At 59.0% G+C, this 16,062-nt stretch overlaps 2 protein-coding genes across 2 annotated transcripts; both read left to right on the plus strand.

Moving 5' to 3' along the window:
- Window positions 1-16: 16 nt before the first annotated feature.
- On the plus strand, window positions 17-15,024 carry LRRN2 (leucine rich repeat neuronal 2). The gene is given in 6 exon segments (XM_039565139.1): window positions 17-284; window positions 12,668-14,174; window positions 14,176-14,529; window positions 14,531-14,806; window positions 14,808-14,878; window positions 14,880-15,024. Coding segments are annotated over 5 exon segments (2,055 nt in total). The 5' UTR covers window positions 17-284; window positions 12,668-12,923; the 3' UTR covers window positions 14,983-15,024.
- On the plus strand, window positions 3,709-9,535 carry LOC120411268. Its single transcript, XM_039565140.1, has one exon. It carries the CDS (start codon window positions 4,478-4,480, stop codon window positions 6,164-6,166), a length of 1,689 nt encoding a protein of 562 aa, XP_039421074.1. The 5' UTR covers window positions 3,709-4,477; the 3' UTR covers window positions 6,167-9,535.
- Window positions 15,025-16,062: the final 1,038 nt, after the last annotated feature.

The raw sequence follows: 16,062 nt of genomic DNA on the forward strand, positions 1-16,062 counted from the left end.
AGGAGGAAAAGGAGGAGGAGGAGGAGGGGAGCGGGGACTGTGCTGCTGCAAAGGCGCCGGGCGAGCGAAGGGTGAAGGGCTCTCCCCACCCTGAGGGTCAGCGTGGCCGGAGGGTCCTGCTGCCCCTGTCCCCGTCCTAAGCGACAAGGACGGAGCCCGCCAGCTGTGGCAGCTCCAAAGCCACCCGGCCCTTTGTCTGCCAGCCCAGCCAGATGTGCGGGCAGCTGCGGCGGGGGGTGGCAGGCGGTGACAGCGGCGCCGGGGGACGGGGACAGACACCGAGGGTGAGTTGGGGGCGACCCCCGTGATTTGGGTTTTGGGCGGTCGGGTGGCTTTGGGGGGGCTCCTGAGCTCTGCAGCACCGAGCCGGCGCCTCGGCGGTTTGGTCGGGGTTGTTTTTTCCCCCATTCCAGAGCTTTGCTTTCCCTGCTCAGTGGTGGATTTGAGGAGGAATGGTGCGTTCGGAAATAAAAGGGGTGGGGAAAAAAATCGGGAATGGCCAGAGAGCGGTGCTCCGGGAGGGGATGAGGGGTGCGGGAGGCAGCCAGGGATGGATCCCAGGTGGTGGGAGCTGCATTCCCGCTCCTGGAAACTCCTCTGGGATCGAGCGGATCCTCACCCGGCACGGATGGGAACGGGGGGTGACGGCGGCGGAGCCCGGGGGGATGCGCTGGGCACGGAGCCGCCGGCGGGGCTGGAATCCAGGGATGCTTCTGGCAGGATGAGATCCAGGCGGGAGCGGCGCTTCCCGGGCATTAACCCCTCGGTGCCTGCGCGACGCGGAAAATGTGGCAGGAGGGACACAGAGTGTGGGAAAGCGGCTGTGGAATAAATAAACACCGCGGTCCTTGGGGCTCCTTCAGCCTCCTTCACCTGCGGGCGCCACCTCGGCCACCCCAGCGAGGGGACAGCCTGGCAGGGAGGTGGCGACAGCAAAGGTGATGGCAAAGGACAGGTCGGGAGCAGCCGCGGTGGCATTTTTGGTGGCATTTTAATGTCATTTTCCTGCTTTCTGTGCCTGTTCCGTGTTTACCTCCCCCCCCACGCCCAGCCCTGCCCCTCCCCGCCGCGGCTGCACCGGAGCCGCGCACCCGCCCGCAGTGCCCGGGTCCCTGTGCCAGGCGCCAGCCCTGCCCGGGCTGTGCCCTGCCGGCCTGGAGAGCCCCGGGATCACCCCAGGAGCCGCTCCGGGAATGGAATCGGGGCTGGGAGGGACCCCGCGCTCCGTGTGTGGCTGAGCCAGCGCTGCCCTCGCGTCTCCCAGTGCCCAGACCGGCCCTGGCCGCCTCCCCTGGCTTCTCCCAGCGCCTGGAAAAAGGGATTGGAGACACCCAGGAGGAGCGGGAGAAGCCGCTGGGCACGCAGGGATGCTCGGGGCCGGGAAAAGCCCCTTGGAGCGGCGTTTCCAGGGATGCTTTGGCTGGAAGTTGCAGGTGGGTGCTGCCATCGCTTCTGGGCGCCGGGATCTGCTTCCTCAATCCTGGATGTGCCAAGGCTGGGAGCTCGGGAGCCACGCACGGCTGCCACCTGTGTCCCCTCCGTGTCCCCTCCCTGTCCCCTCCGGGGGTTGCTGCGCTGGTGCCGAGCCAGGACCCAGCCCTGCCTTCCCTGGAGCAGCCCTGATCCTGCAGGATGCGGGCAGAGCCCCTGGAAAGGCTGGGGTGGGAATGTCTCATCCCTGTCTCCCTCATCCCGAGCCTGTGGCGACGGGAGGGGGCTCAGGGAAAGATTCCCTGTCCTGGGGATTGTCCTGGGATGTCCCTCAGGTCACTCCTGGCACATGGAGCAGCATCTCCTGGCTCCCTGTGCCGGAGGATCCCGATCCTGCTCTGCTGAGGCTTTTCCTGGCATTCCCGGCTCTCTGTGTCCCCTCTGTGACAGCTTTGTCACCCGCTGGCACCGCTGGAAGTGGCAGAGCGGGATCAGGATCCGAGGGCCGGGCTCGGCCGCTGCTCCTCGGCCATTCCCAACCTTTTCCTTTGGGTGGGATCTCTCTTCCCCTCCGCAGCGGAAAACCGGGAGCTGAGCCGTGCCAGGAGGCCTGGCCGAGCCCGCAGTATCCCTCTGGCACACGGGAAAGGGCCGGGAATTCCGCAGGACCCCGATCCAGCCCCATCCCGACCCCATCCGGCCTCAGCGAGGCTGAGGGGCAGCAGGAATTCGTTTTTTCCCAAAAACTCGGGCACTGAGCTGGAATTGCCTCCCCGGGGGTTCGAAGGAGCTGCTCCCATTCCCATGGAATCTCCGATTCCCATGGAAGCTCGGATTCCAGAGGTGGAGCAGCGCTCCAGCCGCCCTGACCAGCCACGGCTCCTTCTCCCGATGGCTTCCAGGGATCATCCCTGCTCCCCCTTTTAGCTGGAAAAACTCCCACTTCCCTGCCTTCGGGAACGTGATCCTGGATTTCCTGGCTGGGATAGGGATGGGGGGATGCTGGGAAGGTCCAGAGCTGGATGGGGAAGGTTGGGAATGTCACCTGTCCAGATGAACGCCAAGCACGCGGCTCTGGCCCGTTATTCCCAGATTTTTCTCCTGGATCACCCTGGTCATTAACGCCTCTTCCCTTCCCTGTGAGATTCCATGGGATAACATTCCCGGGGTCCCAAAGTGCCATTCCAGGACACGGGAGTTCGTCACCATTCCCCCTTTTGCTCTCCCATCCCTTTTCCAGGACATGAAGGAGCTGTTCCCGCTGCTTCTTTCCCAAATCCAAGCTTCCAGACCCTGGAATGAGCGCTGGGATCTCTCCCCCGTGGCTCTGGTTTTATGGGATTATTCCCGAGGGAATAATTCCCAGCTCCGCACGGAGAGCAGAAACTCGGGAAGGAGAATTCCAACCCCAGCCGCTGCTTCCCGCGAGGGCACCGGGAGAAGCAGGAAAATGGGATGAGTTTAAAACTCCTGTGGAAAAAGCCTCGCGCTGGGATTTTGGGGTGGAATTTTGGGGTCGGGATCGCTACTCCTGAGTCGGGGGCTCCCCCTTTATCCCGGTCGCTTCCAGCATCCCTTTTCCCAGGATCCAGGCAGCCTCTGGAACGCCCGCCAGCATTCCAGGACCTCAATTTATTTATGGAGGGCTTTGGAAAAGGCTGTTCCAGCCGCTGGGGTTTAGGATTTTTTGGGAAAATCGCTCCAGGTGCAGCCCCAGGAACCTTTGCTGTCCCCTCTCCATCCAGCCAGGAGCTCTTGGGGATCATTTCCATGGAAAATATGGGATAAGGGGCTGGAAAAAGCCCCATTCCCACTCCACATCCTGGCAGCGGGAGCTGTTTGCAAACACTCGGGAGAAAGCAGGAATTATGTGGCGGCTCTGCTTGGAGCGCGATCCCGAATAACAAATAAATATGGGAAAAATTGGGATCCGTTCCCAGACAATTCACAAAGGCCTTAATTGGGACTGAAGTCTGGGGCTCTTCTCACCCAGACAAACTCGATCCATAAATTATTCGGGATAAATTATTCACCAGCTCTGTTTGGAATTAAGGCCAGTTTTTCCCTCCAGGAATGATCCCGGATCTTCCTGACCCTCTCCATGATCCAAAGCCTCTCCCAACCTCTGTTAAAATCCCATTTTTTAATGGAATTTAAAGCCCATCCTAAAAAAAAAAAATAATCAGTCCCTGATGAAATTTGAGGGTCGGGGCTTTGTCCTTCCCGGTGGCCAAAATGAGGAGATTCCAGGCTGGGAAAAGATGGGGTTTTTTGGGAAGAGAGAGGCTTTAATAAGGAATTTTAAGTCCTTCATCAGTGAGGAATTTGTAATCAGCAGGAAAAGGGGGTTTGGATCTTAACAGGCTCCAGAGCTTTTTTAGGAAGGAAAAAAGTGGGGGAGAAAAAAGCAGCTTTGCTTCCCTGATTCCCAGCAGGACCATTGGGAATAAAGAGGGGAAAAAAGGATTAAAAATACAAATTCTGGATAGCTGGAAAGGGGGGAAAATGGGATTTTTCCTATTTGTGATCCATTAAAAATTCCCCGATTCGGTCTGTGCTGGGAGAAGCTTCTCCAAAGCGTTTCCATCGTGTGGTTGTCGCCCTTCCCAGGATGATGCTTAAATTTTAAGGAATATTTTGGGTGCTCCAAGCGGAGTTTGACGTCTCATCAAAGCCTCTCCCTCGCCTTGAAATTCCCCCCCTCCAAAAAAAAAAAAAAAAGGAAAAAGGGCGGCGGCTTTGATCCCGATTTGCAAATTGCTGCGGTGCCGCGGTTTTTCCGGGAGTGTTTTGATTCCCATGGAAAATTCTGCTCCCGGTCCAATTCCTGAGTCACTTTTCCCAACTCCTACGAGCTGCCGCTGCTGCTCCCGGGATGAGTTGTCCCAATCCTGGCTCTGGGAAGTTCCCGCATTCCATAATTCCCGGCGTTGGGCAGGATTCATCCCTTTGGAAGCACCGAGGGTCAGGATCAGGGTGAATCCTTCAGAATTCCAGGTCCCGGGATTCCATCCACGCTGGAATTCCCCTCTGAGTTTTCTTTTCCATGGAATTCTTGTTTAAAAAGGGGATTCCAGGGACATTTTCCAGCTGTTTTTATGGCTCTTCAACAATTTCTCGTCTCCCTTTTCCCCGGTTAAATCCTTCCTTGGGAAAGTTGTCCTCCCTGGATTTTCCCAGTTTTCCTCATGTTTTAGGGCTGTTTATATCTCAAATCCACCCCTTATCCCGCTGGAATCTCCCCTCCAAGGCTGGCAGCAGGGATCCAGGAGCTGCCTTTGCCTTTGGGGTGGGTTTTTCAGGGAATGGGATATCTCTGGAAAATCTCTGGGATCTCTCTGGTCTCATGGAGCAGCCACCCCTGGGTCCATGGAATCCCATTCCTGGCACGTGGAATCCCATTCCTGCTTTATGGAATCCCGTTCCTGCTTCACGGAATGCCATTCCTGGGACATGGAATCCTCTTCCTGGGTTATGGAATCCCATTCCTGGTTTATGGAATCCCATTCCCGCTCAGCAAAGATCCCAGTCCGTGAATAAACCGGAAAAGGAACGAGGCAGGGAAATCCTCACCGGGACCGGCGACAGTTGGGAATGGGAGGACAGGGATCAGCTTTTCCTGCTGCATTTTCCAGGCTTTCCTGTTTCCTGTTGCAGAATCCCTGGAAACGGAGGGATTTTCCATGGGAATGATGGGAATGAGCAACTGGGATGTTCCTTGGATCCCCAAAGCTCTTCCTTCGTGCTCCAAGGCCATTCCAGCTCCAGCTCCAAACCCAGCAGTGCCAGTGACTCTGGCTCATCCCAGTTTTTCTCCATGGATGAATTCCCTTTTTCCTCCCCTCCCAGCCGTCAGTGGGATGATTTTATCCCAGATAAGCTGGAAGTGGAATTTGCCGGGAATGAGGGAGGGTTTTTCCACCCGGTGGGCACAGGGGGGATGCTCAGGATCCACATCCCGCTGGAAAATCCCTCTCTGGGAACCCAGGGAGGCGCTCAACCCCCGAAATTCCATAAAAACAGCGCTGCTCCACCCCCCTCCTCAACTCCCCGAGCCTTTCCCGGCGCTTCCAGAGGGATTTGCCTCCATCCCACGGATCCGCTCCGTGCCCGGGGAGGGCTGAGGCGGCCCCGGAGCCGTGCCTGGCAGTTGCCATGGCAACCGTACATTTTCCTTAGGATTCCTAATGACTCCTTGGCATCCGCACCGATCCACGGCTTTTTTTGGGATGCTGGAGGTTGTTCCCCTTGCTCGGAGGGGCTGGATCCGCTGGATCCGTGCTTGAAAAAGCCTGGATTTGCTCATTCCCGGCTTTTTTACTGCTGGAGCTTCCCTGCTTTTTGCCCTGAGCTGCGGCCAGCGATTCCAGGCTTGGAATTTTTCGGGAAGGGGGATCTGGGACACCTCTGGCCGTCCCCTGCCAGCGGGACCTCGTGTCCTTGTGGAATTCCAGAGGTATCCCGGCCATGGAGCAGCAGCTGCGGGATCCAGGGATCCACGGGGCGGGATCAGCTTCCCCAGGAGATCGGCTGGGATGTCATTCCATGGGGTCGGGATGGGTTTGGTCACTCCAGGCCTTTATGGCATCCAAGGAGGCTGGAATGCTCCAGGGAAAAAACAGGGAGAGCCTTCCCAGGGATTGGGAACGGCTCCGATCCCACAGGTGCCATCCCGAGCTTTCCTCTGCTGGAATTCCGTGGGAGCAGCCCTGGGGGGTCTCCCTGCTCTTCGTGACCCCATCCCAGCGTCCATTCCCGACGCTGGAATTCCCTGGAATCGCTGACCCCCTGTTCCTATCCGGCTCTCCCTGCCTCCCTTCCCTCCCAGAGGAGCAGTTTCATCCATGGATGGAGAGACGAATTAGCTGGAAGCGGGAATGGCCCGGCCTGAGCGAGATTCCCGGCTCTCCAGTGAGATTCCCGCCTCTCCAGCCTCTTCCCTGTGCAGCATTCCCGTCTCCAGCACTATCCTGAGCCGCAGGAATGTTGTTTCCAACCACAGGAACCTCTGGAGAAATACCAGGAGCGCTCCCATATTGGGTTGGGTTTTAATCACACCCAGGGATCCATTCCCGGTTTTTTCCAGCTTTAATAGCCTGGATTTCCCTTCCGTGGCTGGGGGAGTTTAAAGAGCCGGGATTTATCCCTCCGGAGGGAATCCCGCACCAACTGGAGGAATATTTCTTCCCAAAATACCCCGAGGGGCCTCGCTGGAGCAGCCCCCGGCTATTCCCAGCCTCTGGATCGGGACACGGCTGGGGCTGGGAGGTTTTCCATCCGATCCAGCATCCCGGGATGCCGGGAGCCGCCTTCTCCAGCGTTTCCAGTGTCCCACGGGGAGCGGATTGGTTGGGATGCCCTCCCTCGGCCTCTGTGTCCTTCGGATCCCACAGTTCATGGAAAACCACGTGCATATGGGAGCTTTGACATTCCCGGGAGCGTCCCCGCCCCATCCCGCTGCCCTTGGCGTGGGAAGAGGGGGAGGTTTGGGGGGAGCTGCTCTGCAAATGAGGCGGCGTTAACGAGGAATTAATTATCGATCATTCCCGCCGGGAAGCCGATCCCTGGGAAGGTCACTGGGAATGACGCGGCAGAGCAGCAGCGTCCCTGGCGTGCCCTGGGACCATCCCTCTGCTCCTTTAGGGCATGGGATGCGATGGGATGGGACACCTGGATGCGATGGGGACGCTGGCGGCTCCCGGCAGGCGGGAGCGGCGGGGAGAGGGACAATTCCCTGTGGGAATTCTCCTCCTGGGAGAGGCCGCAGCTCCACTCGTCTGTCTGATCAGAGCGCGCAGAGATAACGGGAAGCGATCCCAGCATCCCTCGTCACTCCCAGCTCCTCGGCGGGACTGACTTGATTTTTCCAAAGGATTCAGCATCCAGAGCTCTCCAAATCCTTCCCGACAGGCGCAGGGCAGAGGAACCCTTGGAACATCTTGTCCCGAGAAGCTGCGGGCGCGGGGTCTTTCCCTGGATCGCCGAGGGGTCCGGCACGTTCTGAAAACCGGGATCAGCTTTTCCTGTGCCTTCCCAGCGCCCTCCCAGCGCCCTCCCAGCGCTGCCAGGCACAGACGCTCGGGCGGGTGACGAGCCGCTGTCGCTGTCGTGTTGTCGCAGCTCAGCGGGCGCGTGCAGCCCCTGGCAGCTCTGGCAGCTGCCGCGCTTCCCGATCCATGCCCGATCCACGCCCGATCCACGCCCGATCCATGCCCGATCCATGCGGATCGGCATTTCACAGCGGGAAAGGAGCCGCCGCTCCGCATCCCGGGGATCCGGCGTGGAGCATCCCTGAGGGAGGGGAGCTGCGGGAATGGTTTGGGGTGGTTGTGCTGGGCTCAGAGGTTCGGGTGGGGCTGCTCACCCGGCACTGCCCACCCGGCACTGCCCACCCGGCACTGCCCACCCGGCACTGCCCACCTGCCCGGACCCCCAACCTGGCGTAACAGGGGCAGGAAAATCCGGCTGAGCCTTCCCCTCATTCCAGAGGGACACCGGGAATCTCTCAGCTAACCCTGGGGGATGGATGCGGAGACGGAAGAGGTCCCTGCCGATGGAGAGGGGCTGGCAGAGGGATTCCTCTCTTTCCCAAGGGAAAGCCCATCCCGCTCCGGCCGCGGGGCCGGGGTGAGCCCGGGCTGTGCAGCCCCCTGGACCCCTCCTTGGTGACAGGGGGGGTCACGGGCGGTGTCACCGTGCGGCGGCAGGGCGGTGGCGATCCCCGGGATGAGCAAATCCTTGGAGCAGGGTGGGCTCTGACCCTCTCCAGGTGTTAACGTGGGCACAGCGAAGGCTCTGGGGGTCTCCCAGACCCCCGGCTGGGCACTCCTGGGGTGCACACACAGAATTCCCGGCGCTGAGCGTGGAAGCACCGCCGGCACGAGCTCCATTTCCAATTCCTCGGGCAGGGTTCGAAGCCGCCCCACCTGGGAGCGAGCGCAGTTAATTGCCCCAATCTGCAGAGCGATCGGCTTCTGAGGAGAACAATTAGCGGGTCACAAATTGCAATTGTCATCTCACTCCCGGTTTTAATTTGCCCTAATGAAGGCTAAGTGATTCCGTCGCGCTCCTCCTCCCCCGGCCCCGCGGCCCCTCTGGCATCCCGCGGCCCTTTTCCCGGGAAAGCCGTTAATTCCGGGCGCTTTTCGGATTCCGGAGCCGATAAAAGTTTAATTTAAGGGCCGTGTCCGCGCATCCCAGCCTGTCACCGCAGCTGCTCGCCCTTCGTCACAGCTCTGGGATGGGCAGTTTATGGCCGAGAGGGCCAAATCCTGCCCCTTTTTCCAGGCTGGAAGCTGAGCCTGGATCCCCCCAGCAGAACCTCGGGGATGCCGCGGGAATCTGTGGGAGAGTTTTGGTGTGGAAAAACCAAACCAAAACAACAATTCCAGAGCCAAAACAACGATTCCAGAGCCTAGAAGAGCCAGGATGAGAACAGCCGGCTGAATTCTCATTAAAACGCAGCCGGAGAGAGGCAGAGAAGCTCCGAGATAAGAGGCGGCCGCTGCTTCTGCTGAGCTGAATTTTGGAGAAGGGACCCAGCTGAGCATCTGCAAAGCTCCCGATGCCTCTGTGTCCCGGCGGGATGGGATGTGCGATCCCTAGGGAATGGCTGTGGGATCCAAACACCTCTGGGATGGGCAGTTTATGGCCGAGAGGGTCAAATCCTGCCCCTTTTTCCAGGCTGGAAGCTGCGCCTGGATCCCCCAGCAGCACCTCGGGGAAGCCACGGGAACCTGTGGGAGCGGTTTTTTTTTTGGGGGGGGGGAGATCAAATGAACCAACAATTCCAGAGCCAAAACAACAATTCCAGAGCCTGGATGAGAACAGCCGGCTGAATTCCCAGCCCTCCTCATTAAAATGCAGCCGGAGAGAGGCAGAGAAGCTCCGAGATAAGAGGCGGCCGCTGCTGCCCCCGGGCTGCCGAGCCCGAGCCGAGCTCTTTGCTGCTGCTCCCGGCTGCGTTTTTATCTCCTGGCTGCCTCCCAGCCAAGCAGGAACACAACAGGAATAGCGTTATCGCCCTCCCTGGCGGCGGAGATGCAGGCGGCTCGGGGGAAAAAATAAAAAGGAAAAAAAAAAAAAAAAAAAAATCCCATCCCCGTGCACAAAACAAGGATTGAGTGAGGGAAGAAATCGCTGCAAAAGGTGGAGGAGCAGCAGCGCGGCGCTGATGGGTTTGGAGCGGATTCTGCTGATCCTGGCGGCTCCAAGCGCTGTCCACGCTGGTCTTGGACACTTCCAGGGGCTGGGAAAGCTGTGCCAGAGCCCCCGCACCCTCGCAGGGAAGGATTTATTCCCCAAAATCCCCTCTAAACCCACCCTCCTTCCACCGGGACAAGGGGGGGTGGTAAAAGCTCCAAGCAAACACTTCCAAAGCCGCTTTTCCCGAGCAAAAATCCCGGCTCAAGCCTTGGCAGGGCCTTTGCCAGGTGTTCCCCTCCTTGTGTAAATATTTTTTCAGGGAATAACATCCCGAAATTCCAGCTGGAGGCTGGAGCACGGCGCTGCTGTGAGGGACACGGGGGGGACATCGCTGTCCCACGGTGCGTCACCCTCGGGGGGTGTTGGCTTTAGGGGGGTGAAGCTGCTGGAAAGGGAGGTGGGAACAGCCTCGTATCCCAGGAAAGCTCTCCCATCCCAGGAACACCCTTCCATCCCAGGAAAACCCTTCAATCTCAGGAAAACCCTTCAATCTCAGAAAAACCCTTCCACCCCAGGAAAACCCTTCCACCCCAGGAAAACTCTCCCATCCCAGGAACACCCTCGTATGCCAAGAAAACTCTTCAATCTCAGGAAAACCCTTCCATCCTAGGAACACCCTCCCATCCCAGGAAAACCCCTTCCATCCCAGGAACACCCTCGTATCCCAGGAAAACCCTCCCATCCCGACAACATCCACCCCGGGAACATCCAACCCCCCTCCCCCCACCCACTGAGCACCAAACCCACCGGCCCCTCCCGGAATTTGAGAAAACGCCTCAAAGACACAAAGTTTTCCCTCTCCAGCGGCAGAATTCCATCTCCCGCTGCCGTTTGCGGGATTTCGGGAGCTCGGGGTTGCCATGGAGCTCCGGCTGAGCCCGGGCATACAGATGAGGGGGGGACCCTGGCGGGGGCGGTTGCCACGGTACCGGCGACATTCGGGGCCCTTTGTCCCTTTATTTCTCCCGTTTGTTTTCCCTGCCGAGCTCTGAGCCGGGAGATTCGCTCGGGAAAAACGGCGCCGTTCCCACCCCCGGGGGTTTGGGGAGGGTTTGATCGGAGTTGCAAAATCCTGAGGAAAAGATGGATTTTTCTCCCTGAGGAAATGGGATACAAAGGGCCAGGGGTGTGCAGATGCTGGGGAGTCCCGGGTTTTGGGATGAAATCCCTCCCTGGGAGGGTGGGGAGAGGCTGGGATGGAATTCCCAGAGAAGCTTCCACATCCCTGGAAGTGTCCAAGGCCAGGTTGGAGCACCCTGGGATAGTGGAAGATGTCCCTGCCCATGGCACTGGATGGGATTTTAGGTCCCTTCTGATCCCAAAGCATTCCAGGATTCCATAATTCCATGGTAATTCTCTCCTGCCCCACACAGGGGAAAGGCTGGATCCCGCTGCCAGCACCCCGACTTCCCCCACGGGCTGGATGGGGATGGAAAAATGGGAACGGGTGAGGGGAAGGTTTTCCCACAGCATCCAACGGCCACTTCCCGTCTGGTGCGGTGGATTGGGAGGAGCTGGAGAAGATGGGGAAGATGGAGAAGCTGGAGAAGATGGGGAAGCTGGAGAAGATGGAGAAGATGGGGAAGATGGAGAAGCTCGAGAAGCTGGGAAAGCTGGAGAAGCTGGGGAAGATGGGGAAGCCAGAAGATCCAGAGAAGCTGGAAAAGCCGGAGAGCAGCCTTGAGCTCAGCTCGCTCCAAGCTCTCCCCAGCAAAGCCAGGCCTTGGCAGCAGCACCCGGCCCCGCTGCTGTGAGGAAGAGGAGATGGGAATTTGCACCTGGGAGAAATCCAGATGGCGCAGAAATTCCTGAGGGAATTGGGGGAACACTGGGAAAAACATGGGAGAGACACAGCATTCCTGGCGTGGGAGAAAAATGGGAAAGTGGGGTTTTCCATCTCCATGGAACAACTGTTTCGGCCTCCTGGCTCCAGAATTTTAGGAATAAACACAGACCAGGAGCAGGAGCCTCCCTGTCTCCCTGCTGTCATTCCCGTTGTGCCGCATCCCAAGCTGAGGAAAAGCCTGGAAGAGCAGCCGGACTTTGCTTCACAGCTTGAAGAAAATAAATTAAAACCCTCCAATTCCTCCATAATATATATATATATATATATATATATTTTTTTTTTTTTTTAAGGAGAAAAGATTCCCAAGGTATTTGAACAGCTGGAGAGTTTTATGGACCCGAAAATGCCGGAGCACTTAAAAGGAAAGGTGTGGATCCATCAGAGGGAAGTGGGAATCGATGGATCCATCCTTTCCTTTCAAGCTGTTTCTCCAGGAGCTGCTTTAAAAGCAGCAGGAAAGGAGGGAAAAGAGCGGGATCGATCCGGGAGGAGTCGATGCAGGATAAACTCGGCTCGGGAGCCCTTTCCAGGGAGAGCACAGTGGGGATAAAACACAAACTTTTCTTTTCCCACTCTTTTAATGTTTTTTTTTCCTGCCCGGTGAGAGGCTTTTAAGAAGAAAAGGTTGGGTTGGGGTCAGCGTGGGAGGGCTGGAGGAAATAATGGAATCAAAGGTGGGATGGTGGCTGGATCCTGCGGCTCTGGCCGGATCCGGGGGGTTCAAACCCACCCCAGCCCCTCCCTGAGCATTCCCGCTGTTTGGGGGATGTTCTCCCTAAGGAATAATCTATTGGAGGGAGGCGAATGGGGCTGGAGCTCCTGGATGTGGGAGGATAAAGGGCAGGGAGCAGAGCCCGCAGGAAAATTATCCCCATGGAGAATTATTCCCAACACCTGCAGCTCTGGCACTGCTCAGCCACAGATCCAGGAGCTTCTGAGGGTCCTGGGCAGATTCCATGGGATAATTCCACCCAGATCCTCTGGGATGGGAGGCCACAGCTAAACTATGGATATAAAATGGAATTCATGGATTTGTTGGATGGTCTTGAGGGCACTGGAGGTCCCAGGCAGGGTCCTGGGGGTCCCATGCTCAGGTTTTTGCCTCTCCAACCTATTCCTTGTCCCTGCCCCTTGTTCCCCAGGATCCCAAACTCTCCCCTAACACAACTTCTCTGTTTTTTTCAGGAATGACCTCAAGGAGGAGCCTGGAAGATGCAGCCGAGCGCGGGAACGACTCCTTTGGGGAGGCAGAAGAGGCCCAGCTCTGACTGAGGCGCTCCCAGTGTTATGAGCTCCCATTTCAGGGCCGCCAGGCAGGGGCTGACGCTTCCAGGGGCTCGCATGGAGCATCCGCCCCCACGGGCGCCGTCCCCACCCTGCTGTCACCGCTGTCACCCCGTGGCCGGCTCTGGATGCTCCCTGTGACCTTCCCCAGGCCAAAATGAGAGGCCTCCAGCCCTGCTGCCTCCTGCTGTGCGTGGTGGCCGCCAGCGCCATGCTCACGGTGCCCTGGAGGGTGGCGTGTCCCCCGCGCTGCGTGTGCCAGATCCGGCCCTGGTACACGCCCCGCTCCGCCTACCGCGAGGCGGCCACGGTGGACTGCAACGACCTCTTCATCACCTCCGTGCCCCCGGAGCTGCCCGAGGGCACCCAGACCCTGCTGCTGCAGAGCAACAACATCGCCCGGCTGGAGCAGGGCGAGCTGGGCTACCTGCGGAACCTCTCGGAGCTGGATCTGTCGCAGAACAGCTTCTCCGACGTCTGGGATTTCGGGCTCAGGAACATGCCCCAGCTGCTCAGCCTGCACCTGGAGGAGAACCTGCTCTCCGAGCTGCCCGACGGCAGCTTCCCGGGAATGGGGAACCTGCAGGAGCTCTACCTGAACCACAACCGGCTCCGCAGCATCGCCCCCCGCGCCTTCGCCGGCCTGGGCAGCCTCCTGAGGCTCCACCTCAACTCCAACCTGCTGAGGACGCTGGACAGCCGCTGGTTCCAGATGCTGCCCAGCCTGGAGATCCTCATGATCGGCGGGAACAAGGTGGATGCCATCCTGGACATGAATTTCCGGCCCCTGGGCAACCTGCGGAGTTTGGTGCTGGCCGGGATGCACCTGCGGGAGATCTCGGATTATGCCCTGGAAGGGCTGAAGAGCCTGGAGAGCCTCTCCTTCTACGACAACAAGCTGGCAGATGTCCCCAAGAGGGCTCTGCAGCAGGTGCCCGGCCTCAAATTCCTGGATCTCAACAAGAACCCTCTGCAGAGGGTCAAGCAGAGCGACTTCACCAACATGCTGCACCTCAAGGAGCTGGGCCTCAACAACATGGACGAGCTGGTGTCCATCGACCAGTTCGCCCTCATCAACCTCCCCGAGCTGACCAAGCTGGACGTGACCAACAACCCCAAGCTGTCCTTCATCCACCCCAAGGCCTTCCAGCAGCTGCCGCAGCTGGAGACGCTGATGCTCAACAACAACGCCCTAAGTGCCTTGCACCGGCAGACGGTGGAGTCGCTGCCCAACCTGCAGGAGATCAGCATCCACGGCAACCCCCTGCGCTGCGACTGCGTCATCCGCTGGGTCAACAGCACCCGGCCCCGCGTGCGCTTCATCGAGCCCCAGTCCACGTTCTGCGCTGAGCCGCCCGACCTCCAGCGCCGCCACATCCGCGACGTCCCGTTTCGGGACATGACGGAGCCAGTGTCTGCCCCTCATCTCGGCCCGGAGCATCCCGGCGCGCCTGGAGGCCGAGGTCGGCGACAGCGTGGCGCTGCACTGCCGGGCGCTGGCGGAGCCGGAGCCGGAGATTTACTGGGTGACGCCGGCGGGGGTGAAGCTGCTGCCGTTCGGGGATGATGGAAAATTCAAGGTGCACTCCGAGGGGACGCTGGAGATCCGCGGGATCGCAGCGCGCGAGGCCGGGCTCTACACGTGCGTGGCTCACAACCTGCTGGGTGCCGACACCCGCAGCGTCCGCGTGCTGGTCAACCACTCCTTCCCGCTGGGCCAGGACACGCTGGAGCTGCTGGTGGTGGACATCCAGCCCCACCACAATCCTGCTGGCGTGGCAGCCACGCCTCAACACCGTCTCCTCCAACCTCACCTGGGCCAGCTCCGCGCTCGGATCCCGCACGGACGCGGCCGGAGCGGCACGGATCCCGTCGGGAACCCACAGCTTCAACATCACCCGGCTGCGCCCCGACACCGAGTACTGGGCGTGTCTGCACGTGGCCTTGGTGGCCTCGCCAGCCAGGGTGGCCTGTGTCACCGCCAGGACTAAGGAGGCCGCCCAGGGGCTGCCGTGGGGACAGGGGATGCTGGTGACGGCGGCTGCTGCTCTGCCTGCTGCTCCTGGCCACCGCCCGGCTCGCGGCCCGCGCCGGATCCCAGCGGGAATTGCTCGGCGGGGCCCGTGCGCGTGGTTTATCCCGCGCAGCCCCCGCTGGCGCAGGCCCCGGGGACACCTCCTGGCGTGCAGGTGCAGGCAGCCCCCCCGGATTGCTGAGGGAGGATGGATTTTGGGGGGATTCAGCGGGGTTTTGGGGTGGGTGGGAGGGGGGGAAGTGTTTTTTACCAAAAAACGATGGAGCTGCGAAGTGGACAGCAGGAGAAAACGGGATGTCGTGGACATGAGTTTGAGGAGCTTTTGGTGGCCCTGGATCCATGTGGAGGGTCTGGATTTGGCCGTGGCTCCTGAAAAAACCCCGCTGGACAGCCGGGAGGGGCCCGAGAGCCCCGTGGGGACAATGCCCTAAGTGGGTGAAGAGCCATAAAGACGATCAGATCACCCCAAACCCGCGTTGCCCTGGCCCCAGGGACACCCCAGAGGTGTCACCTCCCTCGCTGGACCGGTCCCTGCTTTGGAAATACAAGAAAAAAACCTAAAAAACCCCCTAAAAAAAAAAAAAAAAAAAAAAAAGGCTTTTCCCTTTGGGATCTGTGTGGAGTTTGGGGTTCTTTTTTGGGGGTTTGGGTTCTTTTTTGGGGTTTTTTTGGAGCGTTGGGATCATCAAACAAAGCAGCCCCAGTGTCACCTCCTGCTCTGTCAGTGCTGTCACCTGAGGGGAAGCAGGAAGGGATTTGGGGTAAAAGAATGGGAAATGGTGACTTCCCTGCAGGGCTGGGTGCATCCTGGATCCCACAAGATCCCAAAATTTTTGTGGATGTTATAAAAGGGAAAACAAGAAAAAAAAAGAGGAAAAACAGGAAGAAAAGAGGGGAGGAAGTTGTGGTTTTGTGTATAAAAAACAAGGAAAAAAACCCAAGGAATGTTGGGGATGCACCTGGAGGGGTCCCTGGGCACTGCTGGGATTTGGGATGGGGGGGAAAACTCGGGGAGCTGGAGCTTCTTTTTGGGGTCAATAATTAAAATTGGGATAAAAGGGAGCCGTGGGCACCAAACCAAGGGACACTGCTGTCCCCTCGTGGTGAAGGTGACAAAGCCACCCCTGGTTGGGCCTAAACTTAATCCCGACTCAGAGGGGAGGTTTGGGATGGGTTTAACTCAAAATGTGCCTTTTTTGGGGTGGAATTTTGTATTCCATGACATGAGGAGGATCCCAAGTTGTGTCCAGAGGGGGACGGG

Source organism: Corvus cornix, chromosome 26, assembly GCF_000738735.6.
Source record: "Corvus cornix cornix isolate S_Up_H32 chromosome 26, ASM73873v5, whole genome shotgun sequence".
In the NCBI taxonomy this organism is placed as follows: Eukaryota; Metazoa; Chordata; class Aves; order Passeriformes; family Corvidae; genus Corvus; species Corvus cornix.

What these genes read in the sequence shown, in the direction of transcription:
- LOC120411268 (XM_039565140.1), top strand. Translation starts at nt 4,478, where the DNA reads ATGGAATTCTTGTTTAAAAAGGGGATTCCAGGGACATTTTCCAGCTGT.